Source organism: Ranitomeya imitator, chromosome 5 (genome assembly GCF_032444005.1).
Source record: "Ranitomeya imitator isolate aRanImi1 chromosome 5, aRanImi1.pri, whole genome shotgun sequence".
Classification (NCBI taxonomy): domain Eukaryota; kingdom Metazoa; phylum Chordata; class Amphibia; order Anura; family Dendrobatidae; genus Ranitomeya; species Ranitomeya imitator.
In genome coordinates, this window is record NC_091286.1 from 653,505,749 (window position 1) to 653,532,418 (window position 26,670).

At 44.2% G+C, this 26,670-nt stretch overlaps 1 protein-coding gene across 1 annotated transcript in view; it reads left to right on the plus strand.

Annotated features, from left to right (window-relative positions):
• The window catches only part of LOC138637906 (serine/threonine-protein kinase SBK1-like), a 34,051-nt gene extending 11,426 nt beyond the window's left edge, over positions 1-22,625 (plus strand). Inside the window, exons 2-6 of the mRNA XM_069726834.1 lie at positions 10,931-11,074; positions 20,151-20,260; positions 20,705-20,864; positions 21,696-21,898; positions 22,242-22,625. Of these exons, the coding sequence (XP_069582935.1) occupies positions 10,931-11,074; positions 20,151-20,260; positions 20,705-20,864; positions 21,696-21,898; positions 22,242-22,625 (1,001 nt within the window). The remainder of the gene's footprint in view (positions 1-10,930; positions 11,075-20,150; positions 20,261-20,704; positions 20,865-21,695; positions 21,899-22,241) is intronic.
• Positions 22,626-26,670: the final 4,045 nt, after the last annotated feature.

Genomic DNA, 26,670 nt, shown 5'->3' on the forward strand with positions numbered 1-26,670 from the left:
TCTAAATATTGTAGTAGATTGTTCTATGAATAAAAACGTGTATTTTTACTTTTTCAAAATGGGACTTATACTCCGTGTGTTATTCTCTGGTTTTCCTATGGTAAGCTCATGATTGTATTAATTAGCCGCACAAAAACCAGTAAAAACATAGCAGCGGCACAGAGGGGTTAATGTGATGCCAAAGGTTGCAAGTGAAGACTGAGAACATCCACATGTAATTATAGAAGCTGTAGAACTATGGTGGTCTCCACAGGTGATCTGGTCTGGGTGAAAGTCGTCTGGCACCGAGATCATTGACCATAAATGGATCCTAATTGGGAAAACAACTGTACTAGAGACAAGGCCAAATGCAGTGAAGCCGCCCATACATATTGGGTAATGGTCAGCCCAATGATTTGAGATAAGAGAAAGGAGACAAGTGAGAGACAGCTAGCTAGAAAGAGCCAATGAGTCTTTAGAGAGTTACTGCCTTATTCATATCTGCCATATTAATATTGGTTGGACTCTTGTTCCCCAGCAGCAGATTCATGTAAAATGGAGCTTAGTCAGGAGGTCGGGAGAGAAGACTGCTGGTCCAGCTCACACTTAGGCTATGTTCACATTTGCATCTTACGACGCAGCGTCGTCGACGCAACGCATGACGCATTGACAACGCACACAAAAACGCACCGTTTTCGACGCATGCGTTCAACGGATGTGTTGTAAAACGCAGCGTTTTTATGTGCGTTTTGCTGCGTTTTTCTGAAAAACGCAGCGTTTTTCGATGCATGCGTTGTCAAACAATGATGTCATTTTTCAACCCAATTTAGTGTCTAGACACTAGATAATACCACCAATGGATAGAAGAGGGTGGGTATAATGGAATTGTAGTATATATACCCCGGCATAGATAATTTCCTACCATTGCGTGTTTTTATAGCATCAAGATGGAGCGTCCCATGGAGAGTATCTACCTCAATATGGAGCTGGATTTTGCCCTTGATATTGCTTACGCTATTGCCTGTCATGAACAAAGGAAAAGAGAAACTACGGAGAAGGAGTCATCGGCGCTTTTGGCTACACCCTATAGTGGAAGTCCGAGAGAGCCGTGGAGCCTACCATTGTTTGTTTGGCGAGTTAAATGACAACATGGATAAATATTTTGAGTATACCCGGATGTCTCAAAACCGCTTCCGCTGTTATGAAAGGCAATTCAGTATCACAATGGACATGGAGGTCAGAGCACATACAGTGATCTGACAATAACCCAAAATAATAGAACAAGCTCTGAGACGTGGGAACTCTGCAGACCGCAATCCCTGATCCTCTCCAAACACAACTAGAGGCAGCCGTGGATTGCGCCTAACGCTACCTATGCAACTCGGCACAGCCTGAGAAACTAACTAGCCTGAAGATAGAAAAAATAAGCCTACCTTGCCTCAGAGAAATACCCCAAAGGTAAAGGCAGCCCCCCACATATAATGACTGTAAGATGAAAAGACAAACGTAGGGATGAAATAGATTCAGCAAAGTGAGGCCCGATATTCAAGACAGAACGAGGATAGGAAAGATAACTTTGCAGTCTACACAAAACCCTAAAGAAAACCACGCAAAGGGGCAAAAAGACCCTCCGTACCGAACTAACGGCACGGAGGTACACCCTTTGCGTCCCAGAGCTTCCAGCAAAACAAATAGACAAGCTGGACAGAAAAAATAGCAACAAATAGCAAAGAAGCACTTAGCTATGCAGAGCAGCAGGCCACAGGAATGATCCAGGGAAAAGCAAGTCCAACACTGGAACATTGACAGGAAGCATGAATCAAAGCATTAGGTGGGGTTAAGTAGAGAAGCACCTAACGACCTCACCAGATCACCTGAGGGAGGAAACTCAGAAGCAGCAGTACCAGTTTCCTCCACAAACGGAAGCTCCCAGAGAGAATCAGCCGAAGTACCACTTGTGACCACAGGAGGGAGCTCTGCCACAGAATTCACAACATTCCACTATCTGCTGCGTCTGGTGGAAGGAGTCATTTCCAGGCAGGACACGCAGCTCCGGAAATCGATTTCCCCCGAGAAAAGTCTGCTGGTGACTCTACGGTACGTAATGTAGCAATTTGAAGGACTTTATATGTTCTGGCCATTTTTGAAATAACCTTTTTTTGGTTTGGGGGGGTGTGGGTGAGGAATTGAAAATGAAATTTTATTTTATAACAATGTAATGAAATTAAATTTATTTATTTTTCTTCTTGTCAGTTTCCTGGCTACCGGAGAGACCTTGAGATCACTGCATTTCCAGTTTCGGATTGGAGTCTCCACACTTTCGGGTATTATTGCCGACACATGCAGCGCATTGTGGGACAATCTCCGGGAGGAATTTTTACCAATCCCAACGACAGCGTTATGGGAGGCCAACGCCCAAAAATTTGAACAACTGTGTTCTTTCCCTAACTGTATTGGAGCAGTGGATGGGAAGCACATTAGGATTACAAAGCCTGCAAGAAGTGGATCTCTGTTTTTCAATTACAAAAAATACTTTTCCACCGTGCTCATGGCAATTGCAGGTGCGGACTGCAGGTTTCTCGCCGTGGACATTGGAGCGTTTGGCCGTGCAAATGATTCACGGACATTTAAGGAGTCTGACATGGGCAGAAGATTATATGAGAACAATTTTAATTTCCCCCAGCCACGACCTCTTCCCAACACCGAAGGCCCGGCCATGCCATTTGTTGTGGTTGGGGGATGAGGCTTTTCAAATGAGTGCCAACCTACTGAAACCGTACTCCAGTCAGGGCTTGGACCGCACAAAAAGTATTTTTAATTATAGACTGTCCAGGGCCAGAAGAACTGTGGAGTAACATAGTAACATAGTAACATAGTTAGTAAGGCCGAAAAAAGACATTTGTCCATCCAGTTCAGCCTATATTCCGTCATAATAAATCCCCAGATCTACGTCCTTTTACAGAACCTAATAATTGTATGATACAATATTGTTCTGCTCCAGGAAGACATCCAGGCCTCTCTTGAACCCCTCGACTGAGTTCGCCATCACCACCTCCTCAGGCAAGCAATTCCAGATTCTCACTGCCCTAACAGTAAAGAATCCTCTTCTATGTTGGTGGAAAAACCTTCTCTCCTCCAGACGCAAAGAATGCCCCCTTGTGCCCGTCACCTTCCTTGGTATAAACAGATCCTCAGCGAGATATTTGTATTGTCCCCTTATATACTTATACATGGTTATTAGATCGCCCCTCAGTCGTCTTTTTTCTAGACTAAATAATCCTAATTTCGCTAATCTATCTGGGTATTGTAGTTCTCCCATCCCCTTTATTAATTTTGTTGCCCTCCTTTGTACTCTCTCTAGTTCCGCCTTTGTGCGCCTTTGGAATCCTTGTCTCCAAATGGCAGATTTTAGGATCCACAATAAATTTGAAAATTGAGACAGTGGATGAGGTGGTGAAGGCTTGTGTGGTTCTCCACAATTATATTATTGCAAAAGAGAGACTCAACATGGAACTAGATGAACCCATACCAAACCCATTGCCTGATTACCAAGATCATCCTCTGAGGGCAACTTTGGAAATTGCTCAGATGAGGGATCGATTTGCTGCATATTTTGTTTCAGATGTTGGCCGTGTTTCATGGCAAGATCAAATGGTTTAATTTGGAAACAGTATTTCATCTTGCTTTTACTAAATTTATTGTGATTTATAAAAATCTAAACACTGTCATGTAAACACTATTGAGTCCATGACATTTTACCAGCCTATGTAATGTTCTTTATATGTTGTAAAGTCCCCTGATTTTCTACTGTGTTGTGTTTTTTAATAAAGTTCTTTATTGTGACTTTCCGTTTAAAAAAAAAAAAATGGTCCCATATGTTTTTACAAATTAAACAAAATTTTTAAGAAATCCGATGTTCTAGAACCAAATGTGTGTACCACAAAATTTAGTAATGTGAGCACCAGTTCCCAAATTGACTCTGACAAAACAACCAAATTGTTCACATAGCCGTGTGTTCCATAGTTTTAAAAGAGAACATGATCGGCTCCCACCTTGTCAAGCAATTTTAATCTTGCAGACTATTTGCATATGGAACCTGGCTTGACAAGGAGGGAGACGATCATGTTTGCTAAAGTCTACTGAGTTAACACTATTGAACTCAGGATGCTGGAATACGTCCAGAGTCAAATAGTGGCGACACTTGGCCACGTGAACATTGCTACCACCTCACCTGACCAATAACCTTAAGGAACCATTACAAAACGATTAACCAACGATCACGACCAGCGATACGACCTGACCGTGATCGTTAAGTCGTCGTGTGGTTGATGGAGAGCTGTCACACAGACAGCTCTACAGCGACCAAAAATTACCAAGTCCCCGTGTAACCTGGGTAAACATTGGGTTATGAAGCGCAGGGCCGCACTCACGATGTTTCCCCTGTTTACCATTGTAAATGTGAAAAAATACAAAATACATCCTTACATTCCTGTGTCTGCCACGTCCATCGCCGTCAGCTTTCCGCACTGTGCCAGCCCTAAAGCACAGCACAGCGTTGACGTCAACGGTGTGCTCTGCTTTTACTTTACGGCCAGGAATGACAGTGTCAGTCACTGTGGGAAGATGATGGCGAGGGACGTGGCAGACACCGGAATGTATGTAGTGTATTTTTTTTTGTGTTTTACACTTTTTTCCCTGGGTAAACACTGCGCTAGTAACCCGATATTTACCCTGGTTACCAGCGAAGACATCGCTGGATCGGTGTCACACGCCGATCCAACGATGACAGCGTGTGATCAGTGACACAAAAAAGGTCCTGATCATTCGCAGAGACCTACGATCTCCCAGCAGGGGCATGATCGATGGTCGCTGTCACGCATAACGATTTCTTAAACGATATCGTTGCTACGTGACAAAAAGCAACTATATCGTTAATGAAATCGTTGTGTGACAGTGCCTTTACAGTAGGTTTGAAAATTGATATTTTTTTACTCCTCTGTGTTTGTAACATCTCATAGGGCAATAGACAGCCCTAAAAAATTTACAACAGAAACTTGATAAAATTGTGTCAGACATTGCAGATATGAGGTGTTACAAACACAAGATTTGTGTATACGGCGCACGGTGTGAGTTGGTGCAAACTTTATTTTAGACCAATAAACTCAATTTTTTTCAGCAAAATAACAGTTTTATTAATGGGGACACAAAAAGAAAAAGTCTTAGTTACTCACCGGTTAACGGTGTTTTTCGGAGTCCATGACAGCACTACGGAGAGAGGGGATCCGCCCTTCAGGAACAGGAAACCTACAGATACATAAGGGCGGCACCTCTCCCCACGCATCAGTTGGTTTACAGAGCACAAGAGGACCACCAAGGTTAATAGCATTCATAATAAACAATAATACAATAACTAACTATTCACTACCCGTGAATTATATATATAAATAAAGGAAGAGGTGTACACCCAGAACTTAAGAAGACGGGAGGGTATGTACAGGTGCTGTCATGGACTCCGAAAAACACCGTTAACCGGTGAGTAACTAAGACTTTATTCGGTCGTCCATGACAGCACTACGGAGAGAATTACAGAGAGTAACTAACTAGGGAGGGACTACAGCTTGCAGCACCCTTATACCAAAAGAGAGGTCAGAAGAGGCACCCAGGTTCAATCTATAATGGTTATAGAAAGTGTTTGGAGAAGACCAAGTAGCAGCCGTACAAATCTGGTCGATCGACACCTCCAATCTTTCCGCCCACGAAGCCGCCATAGCTCTAGTGGAATGTGCTTTAAGACCTTCAGGCACCGGCTTGCCCTTTGAGATGTATGCCAGCGAGATAGCCTCCCTGATCCATCTAGCTAGAGTAGATTTCGATGCTCTATGCCCTTTCCTACTACCCTGATAGGACACGAATAGGGCATTATCTAACTTCCAGGGATCAGTTACCGCTAGATATTCCAGGATACATCTTCTTACATCTAAAGTGTGTAACTTCCTTTCCTTATCGTTAGTAGGATTGGGGAGGAAAGATGGAAAAACTATTTCCTGTGTTCTGTGGAAACTGGACACTACCTTAGGAAGATATGCTGGATCAGGGGACAGTATCACTCTATCATCCCTAAGCTGCATGTAAGGGGGAACCCTGGATAATGCTTGTATGTCACCTATCCTACGCGCCGATGTTATGGCCACCAGGAAGGCTACTTTTAATAGAGGCTGAAGTAATTGGCTCAAATGGGGCCTCTGTCATGGCTGAGAGGACTAGGTTCAGGTCCCATGGCATGACTCTATTCTTCACAATTGGCCTAGACCGTTTTGTTGCCCTGATGAATCTGCTGATCCAGTGATTCTCAGCGATGCTGCAGCCAAAGAGGGCCCCCAAGGCTGATACCTGCACCTTAAGAGTATTTGGGGATAACCCCATATCTAACCCCCTTTGTAAGAACTCTAAGATCTGGTCTATTGGTATTGACTGACCAGCTATTACCCCCGAGTTCTGAAGAAATCTCTTCCAGATTCTGACAGATTTTTGTGGTTATCACTTTCCTGCTTTTCAGCAGCGTGTTAATGAGGGCCGGCGAGAACCCCCTATCTTTTAGCAGCGCCCGCTCAAAATCCACGCCGTCAGATGAAGGCCAACCGCTCGAGGATGGTAGACTGGGCCCTGGGATAGGAGATCCGGAATGTCTGGCAAGACCCATGGATCGGACATCGACATAGCCCTCAGGCATGGAAACCACGTCCTTCTGGGCCAGCAGGGGGGTAATTAATACTACTGTGGCTTTGTCCTTCCTGATTTTCCTCACCACCAGAGGAAGTAGAGACAGGGGAGGAAAGGCGTAGGCTAGCCTGAAGTTCCAGTCTATGAGGAGGGCGTCTACTGACAGGGTATTTTCTCTGGGGTTCAGAGAGCAGAATTGTGCCACTTTCCTGTTTTCTTTTGTGGCAAACAGGTCTACCTCTGGTTGTCCCCACCTTTCCACGATAAGGTCGAAGATGGTGCCGTTCAGGGACCACTCTCCCTGCCTTAATGTGTTGCGACTTAAGAAATCCGCTGTAGTGTTTTCTGCCCCTCTTATGTGTAGAGCCGTCAACGAGAGAAGATGTTGCTCTGCTAGATGAAACAGACGATCTGCTACACACATCAGGGATCTGGAACGAGTCCCGCCTTGGTGATTTATTTATGCCACGGTGACTCGATTGTCCGAGAATACCCGCACGTGGTGGCCCTGTAGATAGACAAGGAGTGTTTTAACCGCCTGCTCCACAGCCATTAACTCCTTTAGATTGGAAGACATTTCCATCTGATCATGATCCCAAAGCCCTTGGACCAATGTATCCCCCATGTGAGCCCCCCACCCAGAAAGGCTAGCGTCCGAGGTGACAATACGAGTTATATTATATTCCCAGGGGACCCCCGTGGACAGATTCTCTTGATCCAACCACCACCCGAGGGATACAATAGCGTCTTGGGATAGGGTCAGCAGGCTCTCCAGACATCCCCCCCAACCTTTTTTGATGTAACAGCACCTCGCCCTGAAGTATCCTCGTATGATACTGAGCCCATCGGACCGCTGGAATACAGGACGAGAGAGAGCCTAGTAGAGACATGGCTTTTCGTAGGGACATGGTGGGGTTTTTAGAGGCATTCAGCACTTGAAGGTGCAGGCGATCGATTTTTTCTTGAGGCAAACGGCATTCCTGAACCTGGGAATCCAGGGTCAGGCCCAAAAATCGCTGCACCGTCATGGGCTGTAACCGTGATTTTTTAATGTTTAGTAACCACCCCAGACGCTCTAGAGCCGACATCACTTTATGTAACTGTTCTAGACAGTGATCCGCCGTTTTCCCTACGATAAGGAGATCGTGCAGGTAGGGGATTATTAGAATGTTGGACTCATGCAGGTGTGCCATAACTTCCGCCATTACTTTGGTAAATACCCGAGGGGCGACTGAAATCCCAAAGGGAAGGGCCCTATACTGGAAGTGTTTTATTACCCCATCCAACCGTACCGCCACCCTTAGGTATCGTTGGTGACTTGCATAAATAGGGATATGGTAATAGGCGTCCTTCAAATCCAATACTACCATAAAGCAGTTTTTAAACAGCAGCTTTATTGCGGTGTTAATAGTTTCCATTTTAAATGGTTGAACGGTCAGAAAATTATTCAGCGCTCTAAGGTTAATGATTGTTCTGAAGGAGCCGTCTGGTTTACTTATTAGGAATAGAGGAGAGTAGAAACCACTACCCTGTTCTCCTTCCGGAACCTCAGATAGGACATTTTTATTGAGCAGATCGTGAACTTCCACTTCCAGGGCGCCTGTTCCGCTGGAGAGGATCTGAGAGGGGTGATTCTGAAGAAGTTCTGAGGGATAGAGGAGAATTCTAGCCGCAGACCCGTAGCTATCAACCCCAAAATCCAATCACTACTGGAGATCTTGGACCAGGCCGGGTAGAAGGCAGATAGTCTACCTCCCACCGGGGCGACTAGTCATTGGGGAGGTTTTTTGATTTCACGGGGTGGCTCCTGACGTCCTCCACCAAACATGAACCCAGTACCTCTTCTTTTTATCGTCCCATCTGCTCTGGTCTCTGGCTGGTCTCTTCCGAAAGAACCTTTTTCCTGCGAAGGGGCGCCTGTAAGAAGTGGTTGGTAGATTAGGAAACTTCTTCTCATCTCCGGCCTTTTCTAGCAACTCATCTAGGACTGGCCCAAACAGGTATTCCCCTTCGCATGGGATAGAGCACAGACGAGATCTGGATTGAAGGTCACCCGGCCAACATTTCAGCCATAGGGCCCTGCGCGCTGCGTTCGATAATCCTGCCGCTCTAGCCGCCATTCTTGCCGAATCCGCAGAAGCGTCTGCGAGAAAGGCAGCAGCATTTTGGATTGTTGGCAGGAATTTCAACATGGAATCTCTGGAAACACCTTCTTCCAATTTAGATCCTAGCTGATCCAGCCAGACCATCATTGATCTGGCTGCGCATGTCGCAGCCACAGCAGGTCTCAAGGCACCGGCCGACATCTCCCATGTCCCTTTAAGGAACGAATCAGCCTTTTTATCTAGAGGATCCTTTAGGGAAGCCATGTAATCAAAGGGGATAGATGATTTCTTAGATGCCTTAGACACCGCCGCGTCTAATTTTGGCGCCTTATCCCAGGTGTTCACCATGGGGTCCTCAAAGGGGTATCTTCATTTAAAGGCCGGTGGAAAAGAGCCTTTTTTCTCTGGCTTCTTCCATTCTCTTTTGATGAGGTTCTGCACCTTGTCATTGAGTGGAAAAGTCCTACGTTTTTTAGGGTATAGACCGCCAAACATGGTCCTGTGCTGAAAGATCTGGCCTTTCGTCAGCCACCCTCATGGTGGATCTAACTGATTTAATTAGTTTGTCCATTTGGTCCAACGGGAAACAGAACCGGTTAGACTCTTCTTCCGAAGAGGACGCTGAGGAGACAGAGGAGTCTGAATCAATGTCCCTACTTGGGCCAGCGGACGAATCTGAATTTGAGGCGCTAGGCTCCCTTCTTCTCTTGGAAGGCTCTGCCCAGGATAGGGATTTCAGGGAATCCTTCACCTCCTTCCTGATAATCTCCCTAAGATTTGAAGTGAAATCGGGAGACTCCTCCGCCACCTATGGGAGCGGAGAAAAGGCTATGTAATTTATCCAGTGCTACCGCTATACCGTATCCTATTCAACTATTTCCTACCGTCTGCCGCACACACGACTGACAAAGTCTTTTAGGGTAGGCGTCTGGCAAAGGGCAAGCGCATAGCGCGCACTCCTTGTTTTTCGATTTACCAGCGCTTTTTTTCCCCTACGGAAATAAACATAGGAAAATACTGCATCAGGGTACATTCACGAAGATCTCTTACCCAGGCAGTAGCGGTAGGTACCGGATCACTGGGGGGTCGGTCCAGATCCTTCTGTCTAGATCTGCGACTGGGCTGATTACTGCGTCCGCGGGTCTTCGGCTGGGGGTTTGCATGGGACTTCTCCGAGGATCTGTCCTGCTCCAGCAGACCGACGGCAGCTTCCGGCTCATCCATAGCTACAGATGGGCACACAAGCAGCCCTGCAGCGTTCTGTTCGGCTATAAATAGCCCTTCCCCCGGATCCGGAACATGTGCAGCTGTGTGGCCGAATCAACTCCCCCACGTGCAGGACACTCCCCCACCCCCAATCGCCCCTCCCCCGCCGCATGCAGGACAGCGGCGCTGCAAGCAAAAAACCGGCCGGCGTTTCACTTCCGGTTTAGGCCCCGCCCCCCTGTGCGTCACTTCCGGTTTCGGGCAGAGAGCTCAGGGACGCTCCCGGAAGCCGGGGACGGCTCCGCCGGACCCCCAGCCGCCCGCCGCTACACTACCGCCGCTCACGGCCGCAGCACAGCGGCGATCGCGGCAGAAGCCAGCGCCCGACCCCCGGCTCCGGTCCCGCCCCCCCGAACCGAAAGGAGCACACAGGGTGCTCCCGGAAAGCTTGCCCCGCACTGCACCGACGGGGGCCAGAGGCGGGGAAGACCAAGGCCCAGGAGGGAGAACCGCCCTGGGGGGGGATATACTCACCTTGCTGCCACTGGGGATGGACCTCCTCCCGATGTCACTCCAGCCTGCACCGCTCACTGTCGTGGAGTCCTACCCGGACCCACCGTGGCGCTTCCAGGGACCCGCACTGCCCGAGGTAGGAGACCCCCTCGCTACCTGGGTCGGACAGCCGGCCTGGGTGCTTGATAGGTGAACGAAGTCGTCGTATCTGAAGGGAATCCTGTCCTCCAGGAACAGGAAACCAACTGATGCGTGGGAGAGGTGCCGCCCTTATGTATCTGTAGGTTTCCTGTTCCTGAAGGGCGGATCCCCTCTCTCCGTAGTGCTGTCATGGACGACCGAATAAAATGGGTATAGGTTCTAAGGGGTAGGAACTTCAGCTATTAAGGGTGATTGATATCCTCCAGTTTGGGAGTGGGTGGAGGAGAACGTGGAGGAGGAGGACGAGGAGGACGACGAGGGGGAGGAACCACCATATTGCAATACACTTGACGGTATGCCTACGTCTGTCCACCCTGTGGTAGATGGTGGCGATATTGCCAACGCAGGAGGTGAGGGAGGAGGCACGACCAGTGTCCTTGCCACTGTGGACTGGCTCTGACTACTCCTGCTCCGGCTAGACCCCGGCCGAGTACTTGGTGTGCTTATTGGAGCAGCCATAGCCGCCGTTGTTTTGTTTTTTTTTGCGTTTTCTCCTCGCTCCCTCTGGGTGTGGTTCAGCTTTCCGTCTTTGTGCCCTTGAAGGCCTGGCAGGAGCAGAACTTTGCGGCTCGGTTCTACGGTGTTTGTGGCGGCGGCGGTGGCCCTCGGCACGTGAAGCTCTGTGTGGGTGCTCTGCAGCAGGAGTCGGAGCCATGCCAGCCAGCGATGGTACTCCGGGCATTGTAGTCGCTGACTGCATGACCCGAGCCTGCTGCAGAGCAGTCACGTATGCATTGTTGCAGGCCTGCATAACCAAAATCTGGAGTTCCAGCGTAAGATTTTCCATCATGCCCTTCTCAATGGCACTAAAAAAATGTTTTGCCGGCCTCGAGAGCTCGGATTCCATTGTTTGAAGACGCCGGTCGATATTGGACAGAGCTGTGTCCATTCTATCGCCCAGCGCCTTGAAACAATTCTGGAAGACCGTGCTTAAATGCAAAAATTCGGGCAGTAGCTGCCTGTCCGAGGCCCGCTGACGCTGTCGGGAAGACCCGAAGGAAGGAGCGCCAGAGGCCTCGGCCAGGGGAACATCTGATAGACCTGCTGCCGGTTCTCCAGATGGTGGTGCAGACCTGCTCTCGCTGTGGGATGGCTGTGATGGGTCAGATGGCGATTCACGAAGGACCGCTCCAGAGGGCCGAACAGGCTCGTGGGTGCTGCTGTGTGTTCTGTGAAAACATAAGGAAAACATTAGTATACAAAATATAACATTTCACATTCGCCACCACCTGTGTAAAAGTTAACATTGCATCACACACTATAAAATTATAATTTTACATAATTGTAAAGGGTTAGTTCCGTCTGTCAGTCGTAACGGTAGTAATTCGCTGTTTGAACCGGCCAGCTGCCTGACATGGCTGATGCGAGCAATCAGCGCGGGTCACAGGCCTGAATAAAATGGCCGCTCCTTACCCCTCGTAGTGAATGGCCATCGCCCGCTTACTCCCCTGTCATCGATAAACACTTACCGGCGGTAACCGTTGCCGCCGTTAAGATGTTAACCAATTTTTAATATTGACACTGCCTATGCCGCATCAATATTAAAAATAGAATACATTTAATTTTTACAAAATTACCATGCTATACTCACCCATGGTTGGCGTTTGTAACGGCTGACATGGCTTATGCTTATTGTCGGAACTGCCATGACGTCACAGTCATGTGACCGAGACGTCATCACAGGTCCTGCGATCAGAGCAACCCTGGGAACATAACCTGCCGTGGACTAGAAGGTCTCCCGTGTCTATTATTTTTCATTTTTTTTGGAATCTGTGATAAACCTGGATGGGCAATATACTACGCCACTATGAAATATTGCCCGTGGCTGGCCAATCTACTATGTGTCTGTGTGCTGTATAGTACGTACTGGGCAATAAACTACGTGGCTGGGAAATATGCTGCGTGAATATGCATGTTTTCCAATAACCGATGTCTGGGAATAAAATACTTACTCTCGGCAGTCAAGGACCGGTCTCAGGAACTGCAGAATACGGCTGAACTTGTATGTAAAGGTCCTTGACGCAGCAGCACCACCACGACTCTGTCCCTCCTTTTTCATGACCCTCTTGAAACGGTCCTTCATGGAGCGCCATCTGGTCTTCAATTTTTTGACTGTGGAAAAGTCAAACAAAAAATTAAGGTTGAGAGAAAATTTTTAAATTGAAAACGCAACCGTGTGCGATGCCACGAAAGTAGATCACATCAGACGGTTGTGTATCCTGGCATGATGGGTCAGAGCTGCATTTCTGCAATACTTACCAAATTTATCTTTGTCCTCGGGTGAAGCGCTGTCGAAGCCATCCCACAGCGATTTGGCCACCTCGGCCCACAAACGTCGCAACACCACCTGGTCCGCGTGTCGGGGGTCACGGCTGTCCCACAACGGGCCTCTCTCCTGGATTGATGCGACCATGATGTCAATGTCTATGGCCTCATCTTGGTCCCGTTGTGAAATAATAGGAAATAATTGGAAAACATTAATGTTTGCAAGATAAATAAAAATTGGTCTCCCTACCTCCCCCACCTCCCGCAAAACCAAAAAAAAAAAAAAAAGGTAGTAAAGAAAAAAAAATACTAGGTTGTTTGAAATAAAACTTACTCGCCGTTCTGCCACCACAGCTTGGCTCTGTGGTCGCTGCTCCTGCTGGCTCTGTTCCTCCTGGCTCTGTTCCTCCTCACTTGAAGAAGCCTGGAAAATAGTTTAAAAAAAGTTGAGTGACACGTCTACAAATGACACCGAATATATAAGCAACAGTAGATCATGTACTCACCGGACTCCTCAGCGGTGGGGTGTGGCTAGAGTTGCTGGCCATTGTAAGTAGATTAAATTCTGAAATTAAAAAAATGGAATTATTTTACTATGCACAATACAGAGGAACATAGGAAAATTTTTAAAAAATCCATACATTTACATTACAACCACAACGAACAGTGCACTCATTGTACAATACCAACTGAACTAGCACTGAGCAAACACTGCCCCATTGAAATAAAAAACAATGGCAGAGACGACAATGCCAGAGTAAACAAAAGCCTAAAGATATTAAAACAAATTCACAACAGACCCTATGTAGTAATCCAAAAAGACACAGATTTTTTTGAACAACATTTTGACAACATTGATTTCCAAAAGGCACAAGAAAAGGCAAACCATACCGCCATACGTTACAATAGAAAAAAAAAATATAAAAGAGTACGGCTACATATGAAGCCCTGAAATTCCTGAGAACCTGATTAAAAAAGCAAACATTTCTATTTAAAAAAAAAAAAAAAAATGGAACAACCGCATGCACGGAACAACCCAAACAGCACAATAGATTTCTGAAAAAAAAAATTACAACCCAAAAAAATTAAGGAAAGAAACGTCAATCCTGGATACACCTCCATACTTTACAATAAAACCAACATGGCCGGAGACAATGAAACGCCATCATATAACGCAAGAAATGTACATCACAACACAATCACCCCGCCCCCAAAATAATAGAAAAGAAAAGTCAATCCTGGAAAGACCACCATACTTTACAGTAATCAACAAGGCCGGAGACAATGAAACGCCATACAACGCCATACATCACAACGAGAAAAATACAACAATGTCTTTACACAACCACAGTGTGTTCTGCACCAACTTGCAATAAAACAATTTAAAAATAAAACATGTAGAAAATGCGCAGAATCATTCTATACTTACATCTCTGGACAGCAGATGATGACGTCTGGTGTCTTTGGTATGCTGCAGCAGAAGGGACAAACAATTCAAATATTCTTTATATATAGGGGGATGTTTTCCACTGTCTAGACACTTTTTGTGTAATTTTATTTAACGACGCATGCGTCACACAACGCATGCATGATGCACGCACTTGCGTCCCGTGCGTTGTCAATTGGTTTCAATGGGGGATTGTAACGCAATTACGACGCACGGGCGACGCAAGTGCGACGCACGCGTTTTTACGATGCTACAAAACTGCAACATGTAGCGTCGCCGGCGCCCCGCCAGGTGCGGTAAAATGACGCATGCGTCATGCGTTTCACCAAAACGCATGACAACGCATGTGCATGCGTCCCCAATGTTAAAGATAGGGGCGCATGACGCATGCGTCGTTATGTGTCGACGACGCTGCATCATAAGACGCAAATGTGAACGTAGCCTTAGGCATCACTCACATGACTGGGATTGTCATTGATAGAACACATACCATTACAGGCTATGGGCCTCTTCACATGTTCATTTTTTGCATTAATGTTGTGGCATCTCCACTTTTGATCATTTTTCCAGGTTAAAACTCGCTTAGGCCGGCTTCACACTCAGCGTATGAAAATACGGTCCATTTTTTTACGGCCGTAATACGCCTCAAAAAATTAGAAATACGGTGATCCGTAAGAACTCCGTAGGCAAGGTGTGGTCGCGTATTTTGCGCATGTAATGTTGCGTATGTAATCCGTATGCCCACCGTAATGCGTATTTTTCACGCAACCTGACAAAATGGACATTTAACGGTTTTGGCGGCTGAAATTGATTTAAATTACCCTCATCAACCCTATTTAAGGCCTGTACAACAGGTGGCTCACTCCCATATGGTCATTTTGTGGTTTGTCAACTGTTGAGTGTTGTGGTAATATTTGTACCATGTCTGACCACCTGCAGTTCACCCCAACGCAGCGGGTTTTGTTCAACTGGCTATTGTCTCGTCGATTTGGGCACCCATACCCTGTGATTGTGGATCTGCGAAGGAGGAGCAGAAGAATGTGGGTGCATCCTCTTCTGACTAAACGCCTCACTAAAGGCCATTTTCATCGGCTATATACAGCTCTGCGGGAACATCCTGAAAAGTTTTATCTCTACTGTCGCATGACAATACAAACATTTGACAGATTGTTGGAGATATTACGCCCAGGAAGTGGCAATATTGTGATTGGGGGCTGTAGCCTGCCATTTGGTAGTCTGATGGCCTTTGTAGATTTTGGGATGGGATGGGTTGAAGTGGAGGCATACGTGGAGTAGATGCAGCAAATCCTGGTTGATTTGGCTCCTGTTAAGGGAATTGAAGGCGCAAGAGGTTGGTTTGGCCAAGCTGCCTTCGCTCCAGATATTCAAAAACCTCATAGGGGTTATTTGGAGGGGTGCTTAAATCAATCAGGATTTGCATACACCCTCTCACACGTAGCCTCACCTCACGGGGAAGGGGTCTAAGGTAACGGGCAAGGCTGCGGGCAAAGGCCTCCTCGCCATCATCCGTGGCTGCCCTGGCCAAATAATTGAGGACCCCAGCATCAACATCACTTCTTCTGGCTTCAAGCTCTCTCCTTCGCCGGGATCTCCGTAAAGGCCCAGCTGCCTGTGGGGAGGACACCAGTGGGCCTGTAGGGCTGCTGCTGTGGCCATGTTCCACAAGCCTTTCAGATTCATGTGCTGCTGAGGGTGGTGGTGCAGCATCTTCCTCACTTGCTGCTGCCTGCAGTGATGATGATGCTGATGGGTCCTCAAGGATGGAGGCTGATTAAGCCAAAGAGGGTCCTGCAACCTCTTCCTCCACACTTACAGGATCTATGATGGGGTCAGATTCTGATCCGGTTTCCCTCTCAGTGAGGTTTGACTGCTCTGTTAATAAAACAATAAAAAGGTAATTATTTTTGTGACATTGTTTAATTACACATCTGTGTGCAATATTACCCCCAAAAAAACACAACCTCAGATCAGCACATCTCATTCACTACTCCCCTCTTATCTCATTCACACAAGAATATACAAGATTTGTCTTGTTTAGCCCCACAAATGTACCCAACACTATCACAACACATCATAATGTGGCATACCATTTCAAGCTAGACCAAAACCAGGAAGAACCACCTCTTCAAACAATCAGATAACATGCAGTAACAACCCATCCCACAAAACACTGCCTGAACATCTCTAAACTCGCATACTACATTCTCACCCATCCCTTGTTGAATCTTGGGATGCTTGGCGGCCAGGGTCCTCTCTCCTCCAGGACACTTTTTAAATTTATGCTTGTTTACATTATTGTGTGCACTATATTAACACATCCTTACATGGAATTTGCAATGTCATAACCCTAATCCACAAAAAATACTATGATTTATTTTCCTTACAAATGTGTTGAGTGGTTTTTACTTACAGCCTAAGATCCATACTGGCATCCAAAAAGGAAAGACGGTCATAATATATGTACTTCCGCTTCTTGAGTGGGGCTGCTGACCCACTCCTAGCCCGCTGCTGTCTTTCCCGCCGGTATTGGTCCCGGATGCTGCGCCATCGTGTCATAACATCATCCACTGCAATTACATGGGCAGAAATAATGTTCTATATCATTCTGAACATAGCTTATTCCAGTTGTCAGTCATATTTTTAATTTTTTTTTTTAATAGTTGGTAGAGCACAATAATTTCCATGGTGAGTCAGATGATAAAGGGGTTACATGCAGAGGTCTATATATCGCCCACAGTTAATAACTTGACAGTAACAGACTGGTAGAGAGGGGAGAGAACCCTGTTCTTGCAAACATACATTAGGTAAGATAGGATAGGAAAGGAAAATGACTTGTGCAATAATGAGACTAATGTGCGAAATTATGTAAAAATAAGACAAGGGACAACAACCCTCTGGACGGGGTATGAGGATGATAAAATATTTAGCAGGGCAAGATCAAGATGAACTATGTCCGGAAACACTTTGGCATGTTACTCAGCTTTAGAAAATGCCAAAAAAGGCCATAAATGACATATAAAGATAAAAATGATTGCTCAAGTAATCATGTAGGGAAAGCATCTTTTAAAGTTAAATCTTGTGAATAAATAAGTGTACTTACATAGACTTGTCTGCTCCGCACGTGGCCGTTGGCCATAATCAGGGAATAATAGCCCACAGATGGCCCTCCAAGCTGCCTCTTTCCTGGCCCGGTTAGAGTAGTTGGGATCCCGCTGGTCCCATAGTTCAGGCCTTTCTTGGACCAGGATGAGGAGCATATCCACGTTAATGATGGATGCCATGCTGCTTGGAACTCTGTGGAGGCGAGCACCAGACTTCTGGGATGTCTGTGTGGCTTTCTGAGCTAATTAGCATGTCTGAGTTTCATGATTAAGGGCTTGGCTCAATTCCTTGCACCTGGCGATGTCTGGAGATGTCTGGCGTATTTAACGCAAGTCACACTGTTGGTCCGTGTGTAATCCGTATATTTCTCGCCCCCATAGACTTTCATTGGCGAATTTTTTGCGCACTACGGTGACAAACGCAGCATGCTGCGATTTTCTATGGCCGTAGAAGCCCGTATAATACGGATCCATAAAATACGGCAGGTAGAAGCTTGGCCATAGAGATGCATTGTACCGTGTGCAATCCGTATTTTCTGCACCTCTCTTACGTCCGTAAAACTCGCAAGTGTGACGCCAGCCTAATTCAAGAGAAAGGGTCTATAATAAAAAATGGACGACATGTGATAGCCATGCGATTGATATAAGTGCAGTCTACTTTTACTATTTATTGGTCAAAAAGCTTTTAATAATTTGTTGCATGAGAATAACAGATGCCTCATCAATGGGAAAAAAATGACAAGGACCAAAAATGAATAAAAATCATATTGTGTTCTGATGAAAAACATGCAATTTTTAATTATGTTAAAACAGAATATCTGAATGTGTTTCCAGGAAAATAATTTGTCTTTGTGCAGGCAATGTCCATCCGCAGTGTATTACTGCAGCAGATAATAGAGTCACATTTTGCAACACATTGTCAGCATGGAATCTGATGTAGAGTCTAACAAATCTGTGAGCATTGATCCAAAAATTCAGTTTAAATGAAGAAGAAATAATCTCAAATCAAATTTGAAAAAAATATTTAATTTGCAAAATTTTGTAAGAATTTTAAAGTGAAATATTTATTTGCCTCATTCATTTATAAGCAATTCAGTGCCGATTTGATCTACTAATTTTCCAGAAGATTTTTTCAGATGTCCTGAATGAAAATCATTAAAAAATCTGCCAATTGCGGACTGCATGTGCACTTCATTAACCTATAACCAGTAGAGTTGAGCATTCCGATACTGCAAATATCGGGTATCGGCTGATATCTGCTGTATCGGAATTCTGATACCGAGTTCTGATATTTTTGCGATATCGGAAATCGGAATCGGAAGTGTTCCCAGTCATCTTTGGCGGGTGCGGTGCATATGGTTCCCAGGGTCTGGAGGAGAGGAGACTCCTTCAGGCCCTGGGATCCATATTCATGTAAAAAATAAAGAATAAAAATAAAAAATATGGATATACTCACCCTCGGACAGCCCCTGCTCACAGCGCTGCTAGCATCTGTCTCGGTTCCTAAGAATGCAGAGAGTTTAGAACCTTCGATGACGTCACGGTCACATGAGCGGTCAGGTGACCGGTTATCTGACTGCAACGTCATCGAAGGTCCTTCACTCACTGCATTCTTAGGAACGGAGGCAGACGCTCGCAGCGGTGACAGCCAGGGTTCGTCCGAGGGGTGAGTATATCCATATTTTTTTTTTATTCTTTATCTTTTACGTGAATATGGATCCCAGGGCCTGAAGGAAAGTTTCCTGTCCTTCAGACCCTGGGAACCATCCAGGATAGCTTCCGATATTTGTGTCCCATTGACTTGCATTGGTATCAGGTATCGGTATCGGCGATATCTGATATTTTTGGGATATCGGCCGATACCATCCGATACCGATACCTTTGAATATCGGAAGGTATCGCTCAACACTAATAACCAGATATATATCTAGAATGAAATATCCGATCTCAACCATAATGAGTGACCGTTATCTGTGTGGTGGAAACAAGGGATTGTACATTTTGACCTATGGAAGTTTATACTCGTTTTAAACAACGGGACAGCGTGGCTGATTTTCTTGGTAGATAATCAGTTCTAAAGCTTGAAAAAAAAAAACCAATTAATTGACAATTCAGTTATTTCCATATAATAATAATGTCAGTTGGGACAAGACTGTCCTACAAGATATGTTGAGTCAGTTTATGGCTATAAACACTGGATACAAGACCTGAGCATGACAAATGTATATGTATATAAAAACATGGGACCAGTTTTTCTTTTAGTGAAAGCAGCAGGAGGTCGGGAAGGTGAGATGGGACTGTAGGTGGCAGAATACATTCAGAACTGAGAAAATTAGCATTTCAATAGCAACATAAACACTACTATGGTGGGCACCACCCTGATACCATTGTGGCACAACCAGCTCCTTTAATAGTCTAATAATGAACAATTAGGTCTATATGAATGTCCAACATCTAGGAGACACCTTAATCTGTAAATCAATGGAGGTTTTTGACATCCAATTGGCAAATGAGGAGGAAGGGTGGAAATTTCAAGCAGCTACTTCCCTATAAAAGTTAGAAGTTCATGTGTCTTGTTGAATTATTCCTGAGAACATCTTTGTGGAGAAATCACCTCTCAGAGTGAACCAGAAAGCAACATTGCTCAGCTTTTTTGGATCAGAAACCAGCTAATCATCAACATCATTAAAATCCCAACCCAGGTAAGACTACTCTTCAATATTATATCTATTGTTGTTATTTATTGTGTTCAGGGTCTTCTTGCCATATGGCCATTAAACCATTATTCCCCTTTCTAGTAACTTTGAACGTGACAAATTATAATATTCTTGTGTTTTAATGATGAAATATATAAACTCTCTAGATATAAACACCTTTGTATTACTGTAGAACTGTTTAGAATTATCCTTAATTTTGACTCTTTGAATACTACAATGTCTTCATAGAAAGATTGATGACAACCAATATGCCCACAAAGATACCTTTTACAAGTGTTGTCAACCATCTTTCCTGAATGGGAACATCTTTCTTAATTATGGGTTTCTAAATGATGATGGAGCCCAATTATCATAAATGTCCACAGAAACCAAAAATATGTTCATTACATGATGTTTTAATAATCATATTCCTTATATTTTCCTATACAGTCACACAGACTTTGTTTAGCAAAAAGTATTGACTTCCAGGCAGCAATGGCCACCTTCCATATCTTCGAGATTCCGAATATTTCTGAATGCTTCGACATCATCAAGGAGTTGGGCCAGGGATCTTATGGACAAGTTGTACTGGCACAGGAAAGATCAACAGGTATGTGAACAAGGCAAAAACAAAGATGGTCATTTACCTAAATTGGTTAAATAAATTGGTAAATTCTATATAAAAATGTGATATTGATTTTAACTGACCATACAGAAGAGATATTTATCTGTAGGTCATTGGAAAATCCAGCTTATTCTAGAATCATCTGTAAAATTCCCATACATATTGGACTAAAATCATACAAACCTCCCAAATTTGGTGGGGATTGATCAGTATGGTATGTGTATGGGGGACAACCAACTATTAATCCCAGACACCATGTTGGGTTATAGAAAGATTGTATGAAAAAGAAGAAGTCAGAAAAAATAGGTGTTGGGCAAATAAGCGTTAGGTCATTAGCTGTTGATCTTGATATTTCAAGCATTCAGCTGGCTCTGCCACTGATATACAGACAAATGTTCATTTGTGTGGCCAACTTCATTCTTAAATCGTAAAACGTCAATCCAAAATATCTATAGGCTGGTCCATTGATTATCTTTTTGCCACCTGATATCTCCTGTCAGATAAAGCGGTTAAAGCTCAGTATCCCAATAGCTTTTTTCTCATTGGAGATAACTGGCTGCCAAACATCTAACATCAGTTGTATTGTGGTATATACATTAAGTCAGTGAAATAAATACATTTAGGATTAAACTTTTGTAAATCCAAAATGGCTCCAATTTAGCAAAGTCAGACTGCCTCAGACATGAGATTGAGGATTAGGAATTGATGTCACCAAAAATATCTTATTGCCTGTGATGATTATGTGTTTGAATATAATGCTTCTATGTGAGATCTGGGAGGTTATTATAAACCGTTTTTTGTTTGTTCTTTTTTTAGGAAAAGCAGTGGCTGCAAAATTAGTGAGGAAGGACAGAACTCTACTGAAATCCTTTCTGACAGAGTTTTGTTTTTCAATCACCTTGTCTGAGCACCCTCACATTATCACTACGTATCCAGTGTTTATTGGCACAATTGACCACTTTGTATTGAGTCAAGAGTTGGCAACAGCAGGCACCTTGCATGATGTCATCCGAAGTGAGGTAAGTAAAGGCGGCTCCATATGATTTCCTACAATCTAACAATGCTTAATTTATGAAACACCAAAGGCTAATAAACATCAACAGTCGGGAGAATCTAGATACCCATGTCAATTAGCAAACAAATGTGTAAAGGGTTATTTTGGAATACATCAAACCTTTCTATAGATGGAACAGGAGTCCATAATGTACTGTTTGATGTCACATGGCCATCACAGCAACAGTTTTATCCACTATGGAATCCACTGTCCCAACAGCAGCAACATTTTCAATGTTTGGTATTTTCAATTTGGATAAAGAACTGCACAAATAAATCTAAATATCATGATACTTCTTTTTTCTACAGATTGGAATTCCTGAGGCTGCTGTGAAGAGGTGTGCAAGACAGATCTCTTCAGCTCTAGACTTTATGCATAGTAGAGGGTTGGTACACAGAGACCTGAAGCCGGACAACGTGCTGCTCATGGATGAAGACTGTAATCAAATCAAGCTGAGCGACTTTGGTTTGACCCAACCGGCAGGATACTATGTGTCGTCCATGTCCCATATTGTCCCGTACATGTGTCCAGAGTTGTGTGACTTGAAAGACGGAGAATACTTACTCTTGAGCCCTACTATAGATACCTGGCCTTTTGGTGTTCTTCTCTTTGTTGCCCTGACTGGATATTTCCCCTGGCTAGAAGCAACGGTATATGACTCCATGTACCAAGAATACATCGACTGGAGATAATGTGCAGACTGCACTCCCCCACCTGCTTGTTGGAAGATGTTGTCCAGAGAAGCCATTTGTATGTTTAATAATCTCCTCTCTCAATGTCCCTCTTCTCGGCAGTCAGTTCTTTCCATCTTCAATTACTTTAATTTTCCCTGGAAAGTAAAGGTCTTTGAGTATGGCAGTTGGGGAAGAGGTGATTAGTTCTCTAAGAGATATTTGGAAAACCTCCCTTCTGAGTTCCTTCAATAACTGTGTGCAAGTACAAGGAATTAGAACTGATAAATGCAAAGAGTGGTCACCAAATATTCAAGTCAATTAGATTTGTTTTGTTTAATATTTTGAACTTTATTAATTGATAAAAATAAAAGATTAAAACTTCTATTTTTGGCAGCTTCTTACTTGGCAACTGACTTGAACTTTTCAATAATCCTGTATGTGAAACTTTTCATGTTGAGGAGAATTGTATCAATCATGATCTGTCTTCTCCCCCGCATACTTTACATTATTGTTTATGCGCTGAAATGGCACCTAGAAAATTGTTCAATATCTTGCTTGGATTATTTATATAGTTAGAATTTTATCTTCATTCTCAGCTGTCTTCCCCTTCATTCTTACAGTGCCCAATGGATTTATTTGTGATGGTGGTACTGGATAAGTTTGGTTAATTTATAGTTCTGCACCTGAAGCACCCGGCATGTTAACCCCTTTACCCCCAAGGGTGGTTTGCATGTTAATGACCGGGCCAATTTTTATATTTCTGACCACTGTCCCTTTATGAGGTTATAACTCTGGAACGCTTCAACAGATCCTGGTGATTCGGACATTGTTTTCTCGTGACATATTGTACTTTATGATAGTAGTAAAATTTCTTGGCTATTGCCTGCGTTTGTGAAAAAAGTAGAAATTTGGCAAAAATTTTGAAAAATTCAGAGATATGTCACACAAAATACTTAATAAGTAACATTTCCCACATGTCTACTTTACATCAGCCCAATTTTGGAAACACTTTTTTTTGGTTAGGGAGTTATAAGGGTTAAAATTTGACCAGCAATTTCTCATTTTTACAACATCTTTTTTTTTAGGGACCACATCACATTTGGTGTTATTTTGAGGGGTCTATATGATAGAACCCCCCACACGTGAAACCATTTTGGAAAGTAGACCCCCTACACGGAACTTATCTAGATGTGTGGTGAGCACTTTGACCAAGTGCTTTACAGAAGTTAATGTAGAGCCGCAAAAATAAAAAATAATATTTTTTTCACAAAAATGAACTTTGCCAACATTTTTTTATTTTCCCAAGGGTACCAGAAGAAATTGAACCCCAGAAGTAGTTGTACAATTTGCCCTGAGTACGCTGATACCCCATAAGTTGAGGTAACCCCTGTTTGGGCGCACAGGAGAGCTCGGAAGGGAAAGAGCACCGTTTTACTTTTTCAACGCAGAATTGGCTGGAATTGAGATCTGATGCTGTGTCGCGTTTGGAGAGCCCTGATGTGCCTTAACAGTGGAAACCCCCAATTCGAACTGAAACCCTAACCCAAACACACCCCTAACCCTGATCCCAACCATAACCATAACCAAACCCATAACCCTGACACACCCCTAACCCTAATCCCAACCATAAATGTAATCCAAACCCTAACCCTAGCCTCAACCTTAACCCTAGCCCTCACCCTAACCCTAATCCCAACCCTAGCCCTAACCCTAGTCCTAACCCCAAACCCAACCCTATCCCTAACCCTTGCCCCAAGCCTAGCCCTTACCCTAATGGGAAAATGGAAATACATTTTTTTTGTATTTTTCCCTAACTAAGGGGGTGATGAAGGGGGTTTGATTTTATTTTATAGCGTTTTTTTAAGTGGATTTTCATGACTGGCAGCCGTCACACACTAAAATACGCTTTTTATGGCACAAAAATATTTTATTTTACCACATTTTGAGAGCTATAATTTTTCCATATTTTGGTCCACAGAGTCATGTGAGGTCTTATTTTTTGCGGGACGAGTTGATATTTTTATTTTTAACATTTTCGGGCAAGTGACATTTTTTGATCGCTTTTTAATCCGATTTTTGTGAGGCAGTATGACCAAAAACCACCTATTCATGTATTTCTTTGGGGGGGGGGGGGGGGCATTTATACCGTTCCGCGTTTGGTAAAATGGATAAAGCAGTTTCATTCTTCGGGTCAGTACGACTACAGCGATACCTCATTTAGATTTTTTTTATGTCTTTGCGCTTTTATGCGATAAAAACTATTTTATAGAAAAAAAGAATTCTTTTTGCATCGTTTTATTCTTTAGTATAAAAACAGGGGTGCCTCAAACCACATAAACACACACATGGGGAGAGAAGCAGCAGTGATAGGACAAAATAATGTTGGTATAAATATCTAATTTTGCAATATGTACAAATCTCCACCTCATGTGATCAGTTTTCACAGACACAAGTAGTAAGTGACTTGTATTCTGATTGAAGATATAAGGGATTTATCCCTAAAATGTTAGAGATCTAAACACTATGCTCTCTGACTAGTCAATTGTACCAGGATAAGTCCCCATGTCCTCTAAAAAGCAACTTGTATATAAAAATATGAAAATGATTGCACTCAATTGTGTTAAAGCATGTCAATGTGAAATATATGAAGTGGGAATAATTAAATGGCTTTTGAAATTTAGGAGAAATACACGAGACTAGGGTTGAGCGACCTTGACTTTTTTTTCAGAGTAGAGTTGGGTTTCGCAAAACCCGACTATCTCAAAAGTCGGGTCGAGTGAAATCGGCCGATTATGTCGTAAAATCGGGATCAACCGAAACATGAAACCCAATGCAAGTCAATGGGGCAGTATAGTCGGCAGTGAGTGGGGGCCAGGAAACCTAGAGTGCCCATTTTAATGGCAAAACCATCCATTCTTCTTAATGAAGCTTGTCAATCTTAATTTCCCTTAAAATAATAGTTAGGCATTGGAAATTGGGGGTCATTTGGCTAAAGTTGTTGGGGGTAGGGCTGGTTCAAGTATTTTGTGGGCCCAGGAAATCTGGACCACGTCACAGCAGTGGAGCAGGGCGAGGTAAGTATTTCAACTTTGCAAGTGCTGTGATCCTGAGCAAGCAGGGGGGGCCCACTGTTTGGCATTGGCACTGGCACAGGGCCCCTCAAAGAACGGCGGTGTGTTTGCACAGCGGGGGTGCCTCCCACCGGCAGCGACACTTTTGCGTACTATGAGGGGCCCTGTGCCAGTGACGTCGCCAACGAGTATTCCCCCCCACACACCTGATGAAGGAACCTGCACTTTCATCTGCACCTTCCTGTTTGTCCCCGTGTAAGGTGGTATGGTATGCGGGAAGGGGAACCTGACTTTCAGCAGGGTCACATTCTGGCTGTGTATCGTGCACGGGGAATGTAGCGTTCTGGGTCAATGTACCAGCAGACTCATCTATCACTGGCTGGGCAATGGGCAGGATGAGGAGGAAACAGATATAGACCCAAATAATAAAGTGGGCTAAATGCAGTTCAAAATTGGTAACAGGACTAACCAGGGGGCATTGCTTTGTTCAGTGGAGTACAACTGTAATGACAGGCTGACACTGAGTAGGCCCAAATGAGTAAGTAGGCTAAATGCAGTTCAAAATTGGTAACAGAAGTAAACAGGCGGCACTAGTTTGTTCAGTGGAGGAGAACAGCAAGGAGCGGCAGACACCGTTAGTAGGGCCAACAAAACAAGTAGGCTGTTAGAGAAGGGATTTCCAACCTACTCAGGTGTTCTCTATTCATAGGCACCTAGAATTGGGAAGAACTAAATCAGAGAGACAGACACGTGTTCTCTTTCCAAGATAATAGCGTATCCGCCTTTATTCACGGTGGGACCATCTTTTATACCCCAAAAAGGGGAAAAACAAGTTACATAATAGATTGGCATAAAATAAGTTGTTACACGATGCAATGTCAATAACATCCTGGGATAAGATGATGAATGCGGTAAAAGAATGTAGGGAGTAGTCCTCATGTCTGCGGTTTTGAGATACTGGCTTAAACTACACATTTTTGGGTGTTCTTGGA